Source organism: Mobula birostris, chromosome 6, assembly GCF_030028105.1.
Source record: "Mobula birostris isolate sMobBir1 chromosome 6, sMobBir1.hap1, whole genome shotgun sequence".
Classification (NCBI taxonomy): Eukaryota; Metazoa; Chordata; class Chondrichthyes; order Myliobatiformes; family Myliobatidae; genus Mobula; species Mobula birostris.
The window spans coordinates 51618894-51639872 of record NC_092375.1 but is presented as its reverse complement, the minus strand read 5'-3'; the positions used below and the strand labels follow the sequence as shown (position 1 = coordinate 51639872).

At 40.7% G+C, this 20979-nt stretch overlaps 1 protein-coding gene across 1 annotated transcript in view; it reads left to right on the top strand.

The window, feature by feature from the left end:
- The window catches only part of LOC140198684 (uncharacterized), a 75999-nt gene that overhangs the window by 14314 nt on the left and 40706 nt on the right, over window positions 1–20979 (top strand). Inside the window, exon 4 of the mRNA XM_072259704.1 lies at window positions 14782–20773. Within this exon, the coding sequence (XP_072115805.1) occupies window positions 14782–20773 (5992 nt within the window). The remainder of the gene's footprint in view (window positions 1–14781; window positions 20774–20979) is intronic.

The window sequence follows — 20979 nt, the reverse complement described above, 5'->3', positions numbered from 1 at the left end:
CAATATACTCTCCATTGCACATACACGTCAAAGTTTTAGATGACATGGTGCATCTTCGCAAACTTCTAAGAAAGTAGGAACGATGGCACTTAAGTGCTGAACACAGGACAGATGCTCTGAAATGATAATTCCAAGGAATTTAAAGTTGCTGACCCTCTCCACCTCTGATTCCTCTGATGAGGACTGGCTCACGGACCTCTGGTTTACTCCTCCTGTAGTCTATAATCAGCTCCTTCCTTTCACAGACATTGAGTGAGAGGTTGTTGTTGTGGCACCACTCAGCCAGTTTTTCAGCCTCCCTCCTATATGCTGATTAGTCACCACCTTTGATTTGGCCTTCAACAGTGGTGTCATCAGCAAACTTAAATATGGCATTGGACCTGCTTAGCCTCACCATCTGAGGTATAAAGTGATGAGGCTAAGCACACAGTGAAGCAACAATGAAATGACATCTGCTGTTGACCTGTTGTGACGGTAGGCAAATTAGAGTGGAACCAAGTGACCTCTTAGGCAGGAGTTGATAACATTTCATCACCAGCCTCTCAAAGTACTTCATCGCTGTGGATCTAAGAGCTTAGGCACTGGCATAATTAAGCCTGCTTGACGCAGTTGGATACCCCAGACTGCCAAAGCAAGAGGTTAAAAATACCAATTCTGCACATCCTGCATATATCAGGCATGCAACATAACTGTTAATGGCCTTCCAAATATGGAAAATGGTGTACATTCTACCGATACAATTATGTGCATTGGTTGCACTTTTGGAACCATTATAGCACTTTCAATTCCCAAAACATAGGCTAAGTACATAAAATTTTGTAGCCCTAGTTGCTTCCCCTGTTCACCAAGTTTCCAGCTGTTTTGTAGAGGCTAGGTTTTACACATGGCTGGAAAACACCTTGTCAAAAGTCAATGTGCAAGCGTAAGTGTAGCACATCACTCACATCAATATTTAGCTCATTGTGATTAATCTATAAATCATTTATCAATAATATTAGGCAGAGAGGGGGCAGGAGTCACTCTTGAAATAGAATTTATTAACAGATTTTCCATAGAAGTCTCATATTCTTCGGATTAATGGTGCTTTGAAAAATGATCAGAATGTTGTTACTTGACCAGTAGCATTCCACTGGTTATCTTTCAAATGAATTTTGTGTACTATGGGTGAAAGGTTAAGGTTCTGGAATGCCTACAAGGCATCAGCAATAATATTTGTGAAATGCCTTTAATATAGAAAAATATGCCATCCATCGTTGGAAGTATTAAATGGGAAGGTAGATAATTTTTTGAAAGATCAGTGACAATAGGGCAATGGCTCAAAAGAGAAACTGTAGACAGCATGGATCAGCCATGATGACTTTGAATGGAAGGTAGACCTGAGGAATCAGGTAGCCTACTGTAAGTCCCAATTTGTTATTACATAGAAACATAGAAACTTAGAAAATAGGTGCAGGAGTAGGCCATTCGGCCCTTCGAGCCTGCACCACCATTCATTATGATCATGGCTGATCATCCAACTCAGAACCCCGCCCCAGCCTTCCCTCCATACCCCCTGACCCCCGTAGCCACAAGGGCCATATCTAACTCCCTCTTAAATATAGCCAATGAACTGGCCTCAACTGTTTCCTGTGGCAGAGAATTCCACAGATTCACCACTCTCTGTGTGAAGAAGTTTTTCCTAATCTCGGTCCTAAAAGTCTTCCCCTCTATCCTCAAACTGTGGCCCCTCGTTCTGGACTTCCCCAACATCGGGAATAATCTTCCTGCATCTAGCCTGTCCAATCCCTTTAGGATCTTATATGTTTCAATCAGATCCCCCCCCTCAATCTTCTAAATTCCAACGAGTACAAGCCCAGTTCATCCAGTCTCTCTTCATATGAAAGTCCTGCCATCCCAGGAATCAATCTGGTGAACCTTCTTTGTACTCCCTCTATGGCAAGGATGTCTTTCCTCAGATTAGGGGACCAAAACTGCACACAATACTCCAGGTGTGGTCTCACCAAGGCCTTGTACAACTGCAGTAGTACCTCCCTGCTCCTGTACTCGAATCCTCTCGCTATAAATGCCAGCATACCATTTGCCTTTTTCACCGCCTGCTGTACCTGCATGCCCACTTTCAATGACTGGTGTATAATGACACCCAGGTCTCATTGCACCTCCCCTTTTCCTAATCGGCCACCATTCAGATAATAATCTGTTTTCCTATTTTTGCCACCAAAGTGGATAACTTCACATTTATCCACATTAAATTGCATCTGCCATGAACTTGCCCACTCACCCAACCTATCCAAGTCACCCTGCATCCTCTTAGCATCCTCCTCACAGCTAACCCTGCCACCCAGCTTCGTGTCATCCGCAAACTTGGAGATGCTGCATTTAATTCCCTCATCCAAGTCATTAATATATATTGTAAACAACTGGGGTCCCAGCACTGAGCCTTGCGGTACCCCACTAGTCACTGCCTGCCATTCTGAAAAGGTCCCGTTTATTCCCACTCTTTGCTTCCTGTCTGCTAACCAATTCTCCACCCACACCAATACCTTACCCCCAATACCGTGTGCTTTAAGTTTGCACACTAATCTCCTGTGTGGGACCTTGTCAAAAGCCTTTTGAAAATCCAAGTATACCACATCCACTGGTTCTCCCCTATCCACTCTACTAGTTACCTCCTCAAAAAATTCTATGAGATTCGTCAGACATGATTTTCCTTGCCGTTATTGCCGTGCATCAAAGTGAGACTAGACACATACAAACACTGGGCTAAAGGAAAAGATATGGGGTTTATAAAAGGGTCGATTAGACATATTGGGGAGAGTCTCAGGGAGATTATCGAAGGATTTCGAGGAGGAATTTCACAGCTTAATTCATGGATGGCTGAAGCAGGACCACCAAGCAAACAGACATGGCAGTGGAGGGTTAAGATACATACAGAAGTGCAGTCATTACTGAGACAGCAGGCAAAACAGATTGCTGTGATGGGTGAAGTTAAGACCATGAGAGAGATTAAACATTAGCAATAAGAGATAAGTGAGGGCTATGTGAACAGAAGCTAATGTATTTCAACAAGCAGAGGGGTAATTGAGAAAACAGATTTCTCCTCATCTGTCTCCAATGTATGGCTCCTTTCTTATCAAGTGTTAGTCCTTGGTCACTATCCTCCTTAATGTATTTATTAAAACCTTTTGTGTATTCTTAATATCGTTCAAGTTGCATTCCACATTTTATTCTTTGTTGTTGTTCCTTTAAAGCCTTGTGGTGCATCAGGTGACATTTTTGCTGTTTCTTTAGCATTTTGACTGTTTTTTTTGAGGTCAAGTTGCTAGCTCAGTGCTTAACACAGCACAGATGGAGAGCATACAAGGGGCCAGCTGACTTAGAACTCTGGACCATTCACCTTGAGGTCCAGTCCTGATGCCACTGCACCATCAGCTGATATTCTTTAGCTTTTATATACTTTATCTCGCATTCATGAGCCCTCCACTAGTCTTTGTAATTGTGAATGAGTCAATATAGTCTTATGAAAGGGAGATCATGCTTGAAGAATTTGGGAGCATTCTTTGAGGATTTTACAAACAGGGTGGATAAAAGGGAACAAGTAGATATACCATAAGTTGGCCATCCAGAAGGGATGCATTTATGTGTTATCTAAAAGGTTATTGCACAGGAAAAGAACACAGGTTGGGGAGAAAAGAATGTAGTGGCCTTGTTGGAGAAAATAGTTGAGTTACAGAAAATAGTTGAGATAAATGGATAATTTTTGTATTTTGCAATCAATAACTAGTGTGGTGAGACAGAGATCAATGCTGTAGCCTCAGCTATTTACAATCGAAGTTAATGACTTGGATGAAGCTACCAAGTATATTGTAGCCAAATTTGCTGATAATATGAAGATATCAAAGGTTATTTATATACATCACAAACAGCAGAAGTCCTAGTACAGATCCCTGTGGAACAGCACTAACCATTGACCTTCAGCTAAGTTAAGACCCTTCAACCATTACCCTCTGTCTTCTAGAGGCAAGCCAGTTCTAAATCCAAATGGCCAATTCACCATGGATCGCATGCATCTTAATCTACTAGATGAGCCTCCCATGAAGGACCTTGTCAAATGGCTTACTGAAATCCATGTAGACAACATCCACAGTTCTCTCTTCATCAATCACCCTTGTCACGTTTTCAAAAGCTTAAGTTTTCCAAATACACATAAATCCTATCCCTAAGAAACTTCCCTACAACTGGTGTTCCCTTCTTGAGTTCTTTTCTGGCTTCTTTATAATCCAAAAGGACTCTGTTTGATCCTAAGCTTTACATACTTCTCTTTCTTCTTCTTGACTTCACCCGACATCCAGTATTCTCTTAGCTTGCCATTCTTGACGTCCTTCTGACTGGAATATACTTGTCCTGTACTCTGCAGTAGGTATTTAAATAGCCTCCACATCTCGGATGTGGATTTACCCAAAGAACAGCTGTTCCCAATTAACTCTCGCATGTTCTTGCCTAATATTCTTGTAAATTGCCCTGCTCCAATTTAATACTCTCCCACAAAGTCCATACTTATCCTTACCTACTGATAGCTATCTTAAAACTTAAGGAATTGTAGTCACAGTCTCTAACTGCTCAACCACTGAAAAGTCAGTCACTTGGCCAGGCTCATTACCCAACACCAGATCCAGTACAGCCCCTCCTCTTGTTCAATTATTGAGTTAAGAACCCCTCCGAATGCACCTAATGAATTCTGCCCTATCTAAACCTGCAATAAGAAGGTTCAAATTTATATCAGTGAAGTTGAAGTCCCCCGTGACAACAACCCTATTGTTTTCACATCTTTCCTTAACCTGCTTGCATATCTGTTTCTCCATGTCCTGGTGGCTGTTGGGGGGGGGGGGGGTGGCAGGTGCTCTGCAGTTCAATCCCATCAGTGTGATTGCACTCTTCCTATTTTTGAGTTCTACCCATATAGACTCAGTGGACAAGCCTTCCATTACGTTCCCTTTGAGTGGCGCTGTGATTTTGTCCTTGAGTAGTAGTGCAACTGCACCCATCCCCTTTTACCTCCCTCTCCAGCAATTCTAAAGCATTGAAACCCTGAGACATTAAGTACCCATTCCAATTCCTCTCTCAACTAAGTCTCTGTAATGGCAAAAGCATTGTAGTTGCATGTACTGATCCTTGCTCTGTTCATTACTTCTACCCATAATACTCCTAGCATTAAAATGCACCCACTTCAAACTATCTGTCCCATCATATCTATTACTTTGCTCCTGCATCCTTCCACTTTCTGACCTGGTGCTCTGGTTCCCATTCCCCTGCTTAACTTAGTTTAAACCCTCCCGAGCAGGACTAGTGAATCTCCCTGACAGTATATTGGTTTCCCTTCAGTTCAAGTGCAACCAGACCCTCTTGTACAGGTCACTGCTGCGCCAGAAGAGGTTCCAATGATCCAAGAACCTAAAATGTTTGTAGACTAACTTACTGCTGAATTTTCCCTCATCTGTAACTGAGTAGGAAAATCTAGGCCGATGTTGATGGAAATGTTGGGATAATAAATGGGTACTTGATGGACAGCTTGGATTCATCTTGGACAAAAGGCTTCTTTATGACACCTATGACTCTGACTCACTTCTTGAGTGGTTTTGTCTATTAACACCTCTAGTTTGAGCAATTACTTCCTACCTTCACCCAAATCTACCACTGAAACCTTGGGTTGGTGACTCACTCTACTCCTTTCAAACCTCATGTTAATTGCACTTGGGAGTTTCCATTCAATTTGATTATTTATTTACTAATTCTGGCTCATCAATTATAGTTAAATCTACTATGTCACGTCCTCAGGTTGATTCAAGGCATGTCATTCCAGAAAAACTTGCTCAAGAAATTTGAAATATTCTTTCAGCTTCTTTCACTCTGTCAAGATTTGGTTCCAGCTCTTTTCAGAATACCTAGAATTAATAGAATACTGTCTAACTAACTCTTAAATGTAACCAAGGAGTGTCAACATGAGCTATAAGTTTGTAAAACAGATCATTAAGAGTTAAGACATCCTTTCATACCAGGGCACAGACTCGTACAACCATAACTTGCCTCTTCAATCTTAAAACTTAATCCTAAGGCTTGGTCAGTTGAAAATACTTTCAAGAATGGATTTTGGCTATTCAGCGCACAATTCTTTGGACATTGCTCCCACCTCTAAATCGAGTGTGTGGCAAACAAGAATATTTATGTCTAGAAAGTATAGTCAACTCATCTTGGTGAACTACATAGGTGCTGCAGGTAAAACTAATGTCCTTTCAAGAAAATAGATCAACAAGGATAGTCTTTGCCATGAATAATTGAAAAACTTTACCCACACCTCTTCCAATTTTGTCTGCCTGCCAGATTCAGAGTTGCTTCATCATTGGCATGCTGATCTCTGGGAAGTGAGCCAAACTTTAAAGAACGCTTCTCATTGTATGGCTAAATAAAAGGTTGTCATGGGATTGAGGGAAAATATGTTTTGGGTGGTGTGGAACATCATACTCTCCATGCCTCTGGCAACCTTCCACATGGTGTTCTGTCCCAATAAACATCCTTACTGTATGAGACTGCAAGTCACTGGGTGGGACAGGCAGTGAAATATATCATGCAGAGACACCATGCACTTTGTCAGTGATAGCTGTGGGCAATAGTGAAACACAACAAAATAAGTCTGGGAAAGGCAATGGGGAAAACATTAACACGAGAAAATCTGCAGATGCTGGAAAATCAAGCAAAACACACAAAATACCGGTGGAACGCAGCAGGCCAGGCAGCATCTATAGGAAGAAGTACAGTTGACATTTCGGGCCAAGACCCTTCGTCAGGACTAACTTCTTTCAGTTAGTCCCGAAACGTCGACCGTACTTCTTCCTATAGATGCTGCCTGGTCTGCTGTGTTCCACCAGCATTTTGTGTGTGTTGCTTGGGGAAAACATTGATATTCAAATAAAAACTGTTTAGTCAGTGTGTCTTTCAACCTACTCTGGTTTACTCCTTGTCTCACTGTTAGTGAAAAATGCAGATCTTCAGTTGCATATTTACCAACCAATTTCTGTTAATAAAAGTGGACCAGATGATTCCTCATGCCAAACAAACATCAGAAATGCTAAAGGTGCATTGCAATACACGTGATGTGGCCAATTTCTAATGGTTATTAATCGATCCAAAAATTATCACAAGCATGACCTACTTAAAGGGAAATTTTAAGCATGAAATTATGCATAACATATATATAAACCAAATTGACATGTTGTAGGATCCCAAGCATCAAGAAGGCAGATGAGAAAGAAGTTATTTACAGCAAGTTGAATAGAAATGACAGGCAAGAGAATGGCCAGCAATGAGGAAGCCTATTGAATTAAGTTACACTTACTTCAATGCAAGAGGTCTGACAAGTGAGGTGGATGAATTTAGGGCTTGGATAGCTACATGGGTCTGCAATACTGTAACCATTATGGAAACATGGATAAGGTAGGGACAGGACTGGTAGCATAATATTCCGGAATATATGAGCTTTAGGTGGGATAGAGGCAAAGGAAAACGAGGAGGGGAGTTGCATTTTTGATTAAGGGGAATGTCACAGCAGTAGTCAGAGATATAATAACTGAAGGATCATCCAGTGAGGCTTTATGGATGGTCCTGAGAAACAAGATGAGGATGCTCACATTATGGGAATTGTCCTACAGACCTTCAATAGTCAACAGGAATTAGAAGAACAAATATGCAGAGAGATTGCGGCGAGCTGTAAGAATAATAAAGTTGCGTTAGTAGGATCTGAACTTTCCTAACACAGACTGGGACTGCCATACCTCCATACTACCATAGGGCTTAGATGTGGTGGAATTTGTAAATACATTCAGGAAAGTTTTCTTGGGCAATATACAAACGTTTGTATATATAGAGGGCCCTACAAGGGACAGAGAAAAACTCAACCTACTCTTTGGAAATAGGGTGTAGCAGGTGACTTAGGTGACAGTGGAGAGAACTTCAGGGCTGGTGAGCATAGATCTATTCTTTTGCCGTGCCTTTATTTAAGAAGGGCAGCTAAGAAAAACCTGGGAGCTATAGGCCTGTAAGCTTAACATCTGTGATTGGTAAGTTACTGGAGAGGATTCTGAGCGATGAAATATAGCTGCTGTATATATGGAAAGACAGAGGTTGATTAGCAGTAGTCAGCATAGCCCATGCACGGGAGGTCACATCTTACCAACTTGATTGAGTTTTTTTTGATGATGTGGCCAAAAAAATTACAGTGATGTGATTTATGTGGACCTCAGTAAAGTCTTTCCTCCACGACCTGGATTAAGATGTTGAAGTCGTGGAGGCTTGCGTACTTCAAGGACTCCATCGGGCAATGCCAACTCAGGGCCACCCACGTTGGACCAGCTGTGAATGAGATGCCAAACAAAGATTGATCCAAACTCAGCATCCAAATGGAGAGACTCACGTCTGCCCCTTCCGGGCCATGCCATATGAAACAAAAACAAGTAAGGTCTTTAAACTTCCACCTGGCAGGGTGTTCTGGAAGTTTAAATCACATGGTATCCAGGGAGATCTGGCTAATTGGAAAAAAGCAATTGGTTTGATGGTTTGAAGATAATAGTGGAATGGTGTTTCTTGGACTGGAGGCATGTGACTAATGGTTTGCCTCAGGGATCAGTGCTGGACCCATTCTTGTTTGTTATCGATGTGAGTGATTCAGATAAGAATGTACAGGCCATGGTTAGTAAGTTTGCAGATGAGACTAAAATAGGTAATATAATGGGCAATGAAGAAGGTTATCTAAAATTATAGGAGGATCTTCATCAGTTGACTAAGTTGGCCGAGAAATGGTAAGTGGAGTTTAATTTGGGTAAGTGTGAAGTTTTGCACTTTGGAATATCAAATCTATGTAGGACTTTCACAGTAAACAACAGTGCCCTGGGGAATATTGTAGAATGGAGGGATTTTGGAAAACAAGTACATGGTTCACTGGATGTGGAGGTACAGGTAGACAGGGTGGTAACGAAGGCTTTAGGCATGCTGGCCTTCATAGCTCAGGGCATTGAGTGTAAAAGTTGGGAGGTCATTGTGCAGTTGTACAGGATGCTGTTGAAGCCTCACTTGTAGGACTATGTCCAGTTCTGGTCACCTGTGTATAGGAAAGATGTTATTAAACAGGAAATCATGCATAAAAGACTTATAAGGGTGTTGCCAGGATTTGAGGATCTGAGTTTTTGGGAATGATTGGACAGGCTAGGACTTTATTCCTTAGAATGTAAGAGCCTGAGAGATGATCATATAGAGGTGTATAAAACTATGGGGGACATATAGTAGATAGGGTGAATGCACTCGGTCTTTTCTCCAAGAGTTGGAGAATCAAGAACTAGAGGGCACAGGTTTAAGGTGAGTGGGGTAAGATTTAAAAGTAAATTGAGTTTTTTTTACACAAAGGATGATATCTAAGTGAAATGTGCTTCCAAAGGTAGTAGTTGAGGCAGATACAGTAACAACTTCTAAAAGACATTTGGACAGGATTGGAATGATTTCGAAGATTATGGGCCAAACACCAGCAAATGGGACTGGCTTGGAGATGATGCATTTTGGTCAACATGGACCAGTTGGGCAAAAGGTTCAGTTTCCAAGCTGTATAATTCTGTAGGTCTGAATGCATGCAGAAGTGGGTTCAATTTCTATTATTTTTAAACCACGATGTGAACAGTAGTAAAAGTTGCTGCATGGTTTGTGCTGACCTTTGGTTCCAATGTATGTGCCTTGATACTGGCAGCAGGCCAGTATCTTACAACTCTAGCATTTGGAACGCAGCTGATTTAATATAAAAGGTATGCTTTTGCTTGGTACAATATGTTTGTTTGTGTGGAAAACATTAAGACTTTTTAACAGTCACTATAATAAATATTGTTATTTTAAAAGAGGAAGATGAGGAATGCAGTAGTCATAGGGGATTCCATACTGAGGGGAACAGACAGGAGGTTCTGTCAGCCTGATAGAGATACCCACATGGTGTGTTGCCTCCCTGGTGCCAGGGTACAGGGCGTCTCAGATCGGGTGCAGAGTATTCTGCAGGGAGAGGGTGAATAGCCAGAAGTCTTGGTACACGTTGGTACCAATGACATAGGTAGAAAAAGGGAGGAAGTCTGGAAGAGAGAATTCAGGGAGTTAGGTAGGAAGCTGAAAAGGGTAGTAATCTCAGAATTGCTGTCTGTGCCACGTGCTAGCGAGTGCAAGAATAGCATGATCAGGCGTATTAATGTGTGGCTGAGAGACAGTTGTAGGGGGCAGGGCTTCAGATTCCTGGGTCATTGGGGCCTCTTCTGGGGGAGGTACGACCTGTATAAAAAGGATGAGTTACACCTGAACCAAAAGGGGTCCAATATCCTAGCAGGCACATTTAGGGAGGGTTTAAACTAATTTGGCAGGGGGATGGGAAGGGGAAGATAGGGTTGAGGAAGGGGAAAACAGAAATACATCAAAGGTAGCTTGCAACAGAAATTATAGAAAGAACAGGCTGGAGGTGAGGTTTAATCACAGCCAGTGGCATGAGTTACAGGGCAATGGAGGCATGGCATGGTTAAAACAGAAGGCAACAAATACTGGACTGAAAGTGTTATATTTGAATGCACACAGCATAAGGAATAAAATGGATGATCTTGAAATTCAGCTACAGATTAGCAAATATGACGTTGTGGCCATTTCTGAAACTTGGCTAAAGGATTGCTACCATTGGGACCTGAATGTCCAAGGAAACATGGTGTATTGGAAAGATAGGTTAGTAGGGGTGGCGTGGAACTGGGTATAAGAAATAATATTAAATCATTAGAAAGCGACGACATGGGATTGGAAGGTGTAGAGTCTCTATGGGTTGAGTTAAGAAATAGCAAGGGTAACAAGACCCTAATGGCAGTTGTACACAAGCCTCCAAACAGCAGCCAGGATGTGGATTACAAATTACAGCAGGAGAAAGAAAAGGCATGTCATGATAATCGTTGGGGATTTTAACATGAAAGTGGATTGGGGAAGCCAGGTCAGTACTGGATCTCGAGAGAGAGAGAGAGAGAGAGAGAGAGAGAGAGAGAGAGAGAGAGAGAGAGAGAGAGAGAGAATTTGTAGAATGTCTAAGGGATGGCTTTTTAGAACAGCTTGTTGTTAAGCCTACTAGAGTATCAGCTGTGCTGGACTGGATGTTGTGCAATGACCTGGAGGTGATAAGAGAGCTTAAGGTTAAGGAACCCTTAGGGAATAGTGATCACAATATGATCGAGTTCACATTGAAATTTGAGATGGAAAAAACAAAATCCAATGTGTCGGTATTTCAGTGGAATAAAAGAAATTACAATGGCATGAGAGGGGAACTGGCCGAAGTTGACTGGAAAAGAACATTTGCATGAAGGACAGCAGAGCAGCAATGGCTGGAGTTTCTATGAGAAATGAGGGAAGTGCAAGACAGATATATTCCAAATAAGAAGAAATTTTGAAAGGGAAGAAGCACACTACCATAGCTGACAAATGAAGTCAGAGCCAAAGTAAAAGCAAAAGAGAGGGCATACAAGGAAGCCAGAACTAGTGGGAAGATACAGAATTGGGAAGCTTTTAAAAACTTGCAGAAGGAAACTAAGAAGGAAAAGCTGAATTATGAAAGGAAGCTGGCAACTAATACCAAAGAAGATACTAAAAGCTGTTTTAAGTATATAAAGGATAAAAGAGAGTCGAAAGTAGATATAGGACAAATACAAAATGACACTGGAGATATTATAATGAGAGATGCAGAGATGGCAGAGGAACTGAATGCGTATTTTGCATCAGTCTTCACAGTGGACGTCTGCAGTAGACTGGACATTCAAGAGTGTCAGGGAAGTGAAGTTTGTGCGGTGAAAATTATGACTGAGAAGGTGCTCAGGAGGCTAAATGGTCTGAGGGTGGATAAATCTCCTGGACCTGATGGAATACACCTTCAGGTTCTGAAGGAAGTAGCTGGAGAGATTGCGAAGGCATTAACAATGATCTTTCAAGAATCAATAGATTCTGGCATTGTACCGGATGACTGGAAAATTATAAATGTTACTCCGCTATTTAAGAAGGGTGCTGGCAGCAGAAAGGAAACTGTTAGCCTGACATCAGTGGTTGGGAAGTTGTTGGAATCAATTGTTAGGAATAAGATTACAAAGTACCTGGAGGCACATGACAAGATAGGCCAAAGCCAGCATGGTTTCCTGAAAGGAAAATCCTGCCTGACAAACCTACCTCAATTCTTTGAGGAAATCACAAGCAGGGTAGACAAAGGAGATGCAGTAGGTATGGTGTACTTAGATTTTCAGAAGGCCTTTCACAAGGTGCTGCACATGAGGCTGCTTAGCAAAATAAGAGCCCATGAAATTACAAGGCAGTTACAAGCATTGGCTGGTCAGCAGAACACAGAGAGTGGGAATAAATATATCCTATTCTGACTGGCTGCCGAATACCAGTGAAGTTCCACAGGGGTCGGTGCTGGGACCGCTGCTTTTTACAATGTATGTCAATGACTTGGACTATGGTATTAACGGATTTGTGGCTAAATTTGCCAATGTTACAAAGATAGGTGGAGGAGCGAGTAGTGTTGAGGAAACAGAGCCTGCAGAGAGACTTAGGTAGTTTAGGGAATGGGCAAAGAAGTGGCAAATGAAATACAATGTGGGAAAATGTATGGTCATGCACTTTGGTGGAAGAAATAAACGGGCAGACTATTATTTAGATGGGGAGAGAATTCAAAATGCAGAGATGCAAAGGGACTTGGGAGTCTTGTGCAAGATACCCTAAAGGTTAACCTCCAGGTTGAGTCGGTTGTGAAGAAGGCAAATGCAATGTTGGCATTCATTTCTAGAGGTATAGAATATAAGAGCAGGGATGTGATGTTGAGGTTCTATAAGGCACTCGTGAGAAAACACTTAGAGTATTGTGTGCAGTTTTGGGCTCCTTATTTTAGAAAGGATATACTAATATTGGAGAGAGTTCAAAGAAGATTCATGAGAATGATTCCAGGAATGAAAGGGTTACCGTATGAGAAACGTCTGGCAGCTCTTGGGCTGTATTCCCTGGAGTTCGGGAGAATGAGGGGGGGATCTCATAGAAACATTCCGAATGTTAAAAGGCCTGAACAGATTAGATATGACAAAGTTATTTCCCGTGGTAAATAACTTGACTCTAGGACAGGAGGACACGACTTCAGGATTGAAGGACGTCCATTTAGAACTGAGATACGCGGAAATTACTTTAGTCAAAGGGTGGTAAACCTGTAGAATTTGTTGCCATGAGCATCTGTGGAGACTAAGTCATTGGGTGTATTTAAGGCAGAGATAGATAGGTTCTTGATTAGCCAGGGCATCAGAGGGCATGGGGTGAAGGCAAGGGAGTGGGGATGACTGCAAGAATTGGATCAGCCCATGATTGAATGGCGGAGCAGACTCAGTGGGTCAAATGGCCTACTTCTGCTCCTATATCTTATGGTCTTATGTTTTTTATTTCTTTGAAAACTGCTTGCTGAATTAGATTCTTAGCTCTCCAATGAGAAACCAGTCACTGGAATGTCTTTGAAGGGGAGATAAGGCCTCATTGTACATAAGTTTACGCAGTACAGCACTTTCTGTATTTCTCTTCAAGACCGTGTTGCTTGGTCACTCCATAACGTAAGGGAACCACTACAGCATCTTGAAATGAAAACAGCAAAAGAAGGAAATCTTAACAGATCAGATGGTAGATGTGGAAAATAGTTAACATTTTAGGTCAATGACTTTTCATTTCAAATAGCTGTTCTATTTTGTTCATTTGGTGCTTCATAGATGTTTCAGCTGGCATTACAGAAATGGTGATTGTTGTATTTGAAAAGGACAACATTTCACAAGATACTGGGTTTTAGATAGTGAGTCACTTTCCACAGAATATCCATCCCAGTTTGAGAGATAGTCTTGTAACTTATTTACAATCTTTCTTACATTGTAAAATGGAGTTGTCCAAAATTCACAAGCACTTTTAGTGGGGTCTTCTATTGATACTTTTATTTTGAAGTCAAAAGATTTATCTTTAAATTCCTCTTTGATTTCCTCTAACACTGACAGTATGATATCAATTACTTTATTTATTTTATTTTATTTTATTTAGAGATACTGCCCAGCAACCTACTGATTTAACCCTAGCCTAGTCAATGTACAATTTACAATGAGCAATTAGCCTGATAACTGGTACATCTTTGGACTGTGGAGTGAAACCAGAGCACCCAGAAGAAGCCCATGGATTTCATGGGAAGTATGTACAAACCTTCTTATGGAGGACACCAGAACTGGATTCCGAACTCTGATGCAAAATGCTGTGACAGCATTGTGCTACCCTCTTCTATGAGTTGTGATGTATCAGAAATGGGGTTTTCATTTTCTTTAGGTTATACAGCATTCCAAATTATACACAAGTAGCTTTTTAAAAATATTTGATCTTGAAATATGGCAATCACTGCCACGATCCTCTTTTTTAGCATCAAGGATTTAATCAAATGAAGTTGAGCCAATTATATGTCCTTTGTCATTGTAAACACTCTCATACCCTGAACAAAACGTTTGCTTTTTTTTTCTCTATAACTTATAATGTTTTCTAATGGTAGCCAGGAAATTGTCATATTTAATTCATTTTTTGAATCTACCATGGGTCTGAATTCGTCTCTTCCATGTGCTCTACCACTATCATAGATGACTATTTACACTGTGTGAAAATAATGATTTTGTTCATTTTTTTTCCAACTCCCAGAAAACTGCAGAAGTTCAATGGAAGCATCTTGGTGGAAGGAGACATAGATTCAAACAAGAAAGCTGTTGATGACAAAACCCCAAGAAAACTGCAAACTGTAGCTGGCAAATGCAAAGAAAATAATCGGCACCTTTCACAAAATGGAACCGATGAATCAACTAGTTCTGAGGATGGAAAAGATGCCTCTCTTACACCAATCATCACTTATTCAACTTACCAAGGAGCAAGGAGAATGAGAAGAAGGAGGCCGCTGAAGAAGGTATTTAGTCCACTAACTGCCACCATCACTGAAGAAGATGAAAGGAATGCCACTTCATCAGCCAATCAACAAATTAAAAGTTCAGTGAAAGAAGAAACTAATCAAGATAGTCCAACCATGACTCAGGTCCAAAGGCCTTTAGAGGAAAAGTTACCATCTATCAATCATGACAGTGAGAAGAATGAAGACCAATACGGAATCTGCACGGAGAGATTTCCGTCAATCAAAACTGAGTTATTGACAGACTTGAAAACAGAAAGTGAAATACCTGCACAGCAATCTTCATTCATTGGCATGAGCAGTGTAGTAGAACTGAAAGACCAACAAAAAGAAGAAACAGCACTGCGAACAGACACAATAGAGAGCACCACGAAGCAAGCATTACAATTGGATACATCTCCATCAAATGGAGCTGGCAAGAGTTTCAGAACTGATTCAGGAGAATATGGCACTCACACAGGCTCTGCAACCATTGGTTCAAAGTTAAAAGATGCAATGAAGCAGACTGAAAGAACTGAATATGTGGGGGAAGATCTAGCACAGGAAATAGCAAACCAAGCCACTGCTCCAACAAAAAGTATCTCGTTAACAGAGCCAGTGGACGTGGTCCATATGAACAATGAGGTAGATATACCAAAGATTTTGCTCATTGACCGTGGTGATAAATGTGATGTGCAATTGAAAGATGCTAGTGGAACTCAGACAAATAAATGTACAATGGTGTCAGGAAAAGATAATATAACAGGAATATCTACTGGACTTTTTACATCTAACACAGAAAATACAATTGAGAAACCATCGAGGGAACACAATCAAATGGAAAGGAAAACAGAAGCTGACATTAAACATGTAAATACTGAGCAATTTTCCGATGATGTGGAAAAGCTGATGAATAAGAATTCATCCATTGCTGAATTAATGAATGAAACCAAAAGTAACAAAAATACTACTACCAATATTGATGGTGTATCAACAAAGACATTTGAGATACCAGGTGAAACTGTCTTTACGATTACTTCAGAAAAGGCTTCAAGTGTAATAATGTCACCTGGAGTTAGAAGTTCTGAAGCCTTCTCAACAAATGAACCACAGAAGACTACAGATGGAAATTATATACAGACAGAGAAATCATTCTACATTCAAAACCCTGCTCAGTTGTTTAATATTTCTTCTAAGAAAAAACATGACCTCACTTCGGAATCATTCCTCTCTGACCAGGCCCCTTTGACTGAACCCAAGGTTTCTAGAGGTGCTAAGCTTTCCTTACCTTGCGAGAGTATCTTCTACAGGTACTATCAAGAATCAGCAAATTTGTTATTAGATTCAGACAATAGACAATCACTTACAAATACTGAGATCGTTGCAAAGTCACCTTTCAAAGAAAGTAAGTTTGTTGGGGAAATGCAGAGCCAGAGAAAAGCACTTGATTCTATTAAAGCACAAAATGATAGCAATGAAAAAGCCAAGGAAACAAGTTGCACGTCCAGCCCTGCAGCAACTAATCTGTGCTACAGATGTTTGCAACAAATTTCAAGCTTCTCAAACACTGGGGGAAACGTAGAGTCTGAAATAGACAGTGATACACATCTGGAAAATCCACTGGACATTGAAATTGTGCATTCAACAAAACTATTTGCTTTAGTAGCTAACTCAGCTGATAAAGTAATTCAAGACACCTCAGAGGAATATGCATTGAATGATTCCAAAGTGCCAAGTGAAGAAATGGCAAGGAGGACCAAAACCAGTGAAAATGAGGACTCAGCTAAGCCATTTTCAGTCAAACTAGAAGGTAAAGAGTCCACATTAAAAGTCAGTGCTGAGGACAAAAAAGCCTCCATACACTCAGAAGAAGAATTAGAAAGCAATGTGTACACAGTGGCTGTATCCAGTGGTCAACCAGTAGAAACAAATAGTGGTGACAGTTTAAAAGAAAGTTCTAAAGAAACTGCAGGAAAGTTGATATTTTCAACAGAACAAGAAACCCCATGTATACAACCAATTACTACAGATAGCAAAGAGAACAGTACTACTGAGGATAGGGTGACAAATCTAATAACCTTCGTGAATGTAAAGGACACTGTTGAAGAAGTTGATTTCAAAGATAGTTTTGCAGAGGACCATCCTTTTGAAGAGATACCTAAGAAATTAGAGGAGAGAGTACAAGTTGATGGTGAGAGAAGGATTGAAATAGTGAAGCCAGAGAGTCTAGAGAACTCTGGAAGTAACTTGACACACAGTACTGAACAAGAGGATAAAAGTGTGCCTCTGATAGCACAGGATAAAGTTTTGGAATATGTTCCATCATTCCAGAATGCTACTAAGAAAGACAGCTCAGTGGTGATTAAATCACAGGAGACAGGGATCAATTCATTACCCGTATTGCCTATGGGCATTGGTCTTACACCTGGACATGCTGCTGAAAATGTAACAAATCAGGAGGCAAGTACAAGTCTTTTAAAACCTAACACAACTCCTGCATCTGTGACTACGGAGTCATTGCTTAAAGCAGATGAGGATAAAATCGATGATGGTCAGATACAAACACTGCCACCTTTAGAAAAAACAGAACTAAGAACTGAGGAAAGCAGAACTGTGGTTGGAGCAGAAGGTTCCTGGCCAGAAACCACTTCTAAAATGGCCTCTCATAACACAGAATCTGAGGGCCAAGAATTAAGAGAAGTATCAGAGCAATGCAGTATTATTGATCCAGCACAGAGTACAGTTACACTGAGATCTAATTCTACAAAACTACCTCAATCAAATGACTACCAGGGCAATTCTGATGCCAATTTTACATGCAAGTTCCCAAACTCTGAAGAAGAAGACAATTCCCAAATGCGTTCTGTCCAGTCAGAGATGTGGAAATCCAAACAGTCTGGTGACCAGGAAGAGTCCGTAAACCAAAACATAAAACCCAAGAAAGAAATAAAGACAGTTTCTGAAGTAAAGAGCAGGTCCAAATATCCGTTACTAGATTTAATCAAACCAATGAGTGAGATGAGAAAACCAAGGTTTCCAAAAGTGGCACCGACCAACAAGGAGACAAAAGCAAACTCCTACATACTCGGTGCAGCCCAGCTGAGTTTGTTGAACTCTGGAGCAACTTTAGGTAGTGACTCAACCATGCCATCGGAAGCAAACTCAGCTGTGGATCGAGAGTCCTCCCCTAATGGAGCAACACCACATACCAAACACAGTAACAGTGAAGAATGTTCCACAATAGAAACAAGCTCAAGATCACATTTAGTACAAATTGCTAGCTTAAAGGATTCTAAAGATGTTGATTTAAAAGAAAACACAGAGGATTTAATTGCAAGTAATATGGGCGAAGAAATACCCGCAGAATTTGTGAGATCAGTGCAAGTTGAAGTGCAGGAGAGAGAGGTGATGCAGTCTGAGATTCAAGAGCAGTCTGATAATAACACAATGCTCATTGCTGAAGGAGGGGATAATGTGAAGAATGATCAGATAGAAACACAGCATCATATACAAGGAACAGAACCTGGAACTGATCTGAGAAACATTGTGGTTGGCGCCAAAGATTCCTGGCCAGAAACATCTTTAAAAACAACACAATCAGACAATGCAGACATTGATACTGTGTGTCAGGAATTGATAGGCATAGTCTCAGAGCAATGCAATATTATTGATCCAGCACTGAGTACTGCCATATTTAAAACTAATTCTACAATATCACTTTGTCCAAAGGAGTCTCAAGAAAATCCAGTTGTTGGTTTTGAGGCGAGTGAAAAACATGCCAAAAATGAAAATGTTCCTGTCCAGTTAAGTTTAACGAATCAGAGTCCGCTAATTGACCAGGAAGTGTCCACAAACCTAAACAGAAAGTCAGAAGGTGAAACAGTTTCCAGAATAAAGACTATCTCCAACTATATAGTACCAGAATTGACCAAGCCAGTGACTGAAAAGGGAAACAGAACGGTACAGAAAATGGCACTGATCAGCAAAGAGATAAAAGCAAGCAGTCAGATACCAGATGAAACCCAACTGCCTTTACCAGATTCTGGAGCAGTTTTGGAGACTGACTCAGCCATTCCACCTGATGCAGACTCAGCTGTGGATCATGTGCCTTTCCATAAAGTGGTAACTCCACATACCCAGCACAGTAATACTGCTGCCAGTGAAGGAGATACCACTGTTGAAACCAGTTCAGATCTAATAACAATTACCAGATTAAATGATGCTGCTGAAGATGTTGAGTTACAAATAGACACAACTAATGTAAATGTACATAACAATGCTAAAGGAATACCTAAGGAATTAGTGAGAACAATGCAAGTTAGTGGTATACAAGAGAAAGAGGCAATACAGTTAGAGATACAGCAGCAGTTGGAAAATAGCATAATTTTCATTGCTGAAGGAGAGGGTGAGGCCTCATCGGTGATAACACAGGGAAATATTTCTGAATACATTCCTGCAGTCCATAGCGTTGATGAGAAAGATACCTCAACACCACTGGAATCACGTGAAATAAGTTTCATATCCACGCCTGCGTTGCCTGTGGACAATGTACATGCAGCTATGGAGCCTGATCCAGACTTAATAAATCATGGTCCAAATGCTAGTCTCTTAGATCCTACTACTTCAGTGAATCTATCTGATGTCACAGCGTTGTTACTTAAAGCAGCTGAGGACAAAGTGAATGATGGTCAGGTACAAATACAACAGTCTATTGAAGGGGTTGACCTGAGAAATGAGCTGAGAAGCACTGAGGTTGGTGTAGAAGATTCCCGGACAGAAATATCTTCAAATATAACAAAGATGGCCAATCATTGCACAGATTCTGTGGGCCAGGAACTGACAGGCGACATTTCAGATCAATGTGACATCACTGATCCAGAACAAAGTAGTGCCAGATCAAGAACTGATTCAAATTATTCTCAAGAAAGTACATTTGCTGATTTTGAGGAAAATAAGTCCAGTCAGTTTGCTGAACATTTTGATTTCACAAACTTAGAAGAAGAAGAAGAAGCAGAGATAACTCCTGAAGTACAAGCAAACTTTGACCTTGAAGATATACATTTAACCAATATATGTGATGGTGATGTCGGGGAATATATTGGAGAATATTCTGATGATGAGGATGAAATGGAACCTCATGATTCAGAACAGGAAGCATTAATTCTAGATTCATCATTAAGCCGTAGCTTCAAAAGGAGGACATTTTATCCATTTGCTTTACCACCAATATATGAAGAACAGGATTTGGAAAGTGATAGTGAGACATCAACGACAACTTCAAATATTATCCATTCTCCAACTTCAGAAGAACAGGATAATGGTTCTGAATCTGTTGCAACAGTACTTGAATCTGCAGCAACATCAGTAAATACAACGCAGAGAGAAAATAAACTTCCAGAAGTTCAGGAAGATCAAGAAAATTCGACCAAGTCTCATTCGATTGGAGAAGTGAGCACAACAGTCTCCAGTGATCATCTGGAAAAGGAAACAAAAAATTCTCAAGACAGAAGCGAGGAACAAAATTTGCCTGTACAAATGCAGGCAGAAATTTGTGTAGTTGATTCCAATACCTCCCCAAAACCAATGCCATCATCAGAAGTCGGTAGTATACTCTATAATTATTTCCAGTTGACTAAAGATACCTTAGGAAAGGTTACACCAGCATCATCGGAAATGGCTGCTGAAGTACCCACTCATTTGCAGCAGAAGCCTTTTGAAGATGTACATGCATTGAAATATTCATCAGATTCAAAGGTAGGACTCTTTAAATTCAGCACAGGTCACATCCCTGGAAGTATTTTTCTCCTTCTCCGTTTGGGCCTTCCTGAATTGTGTACAATCCACAACAAAAAAATATCCTAAGTTCTTCCCTACCTTTTGTTCTGAAAAAGCCATAAGCCCTTAAGACCCAAATTACTCCTCAATTTGGTTCGAAATGGATGTCCTTCTATTCTGACGCT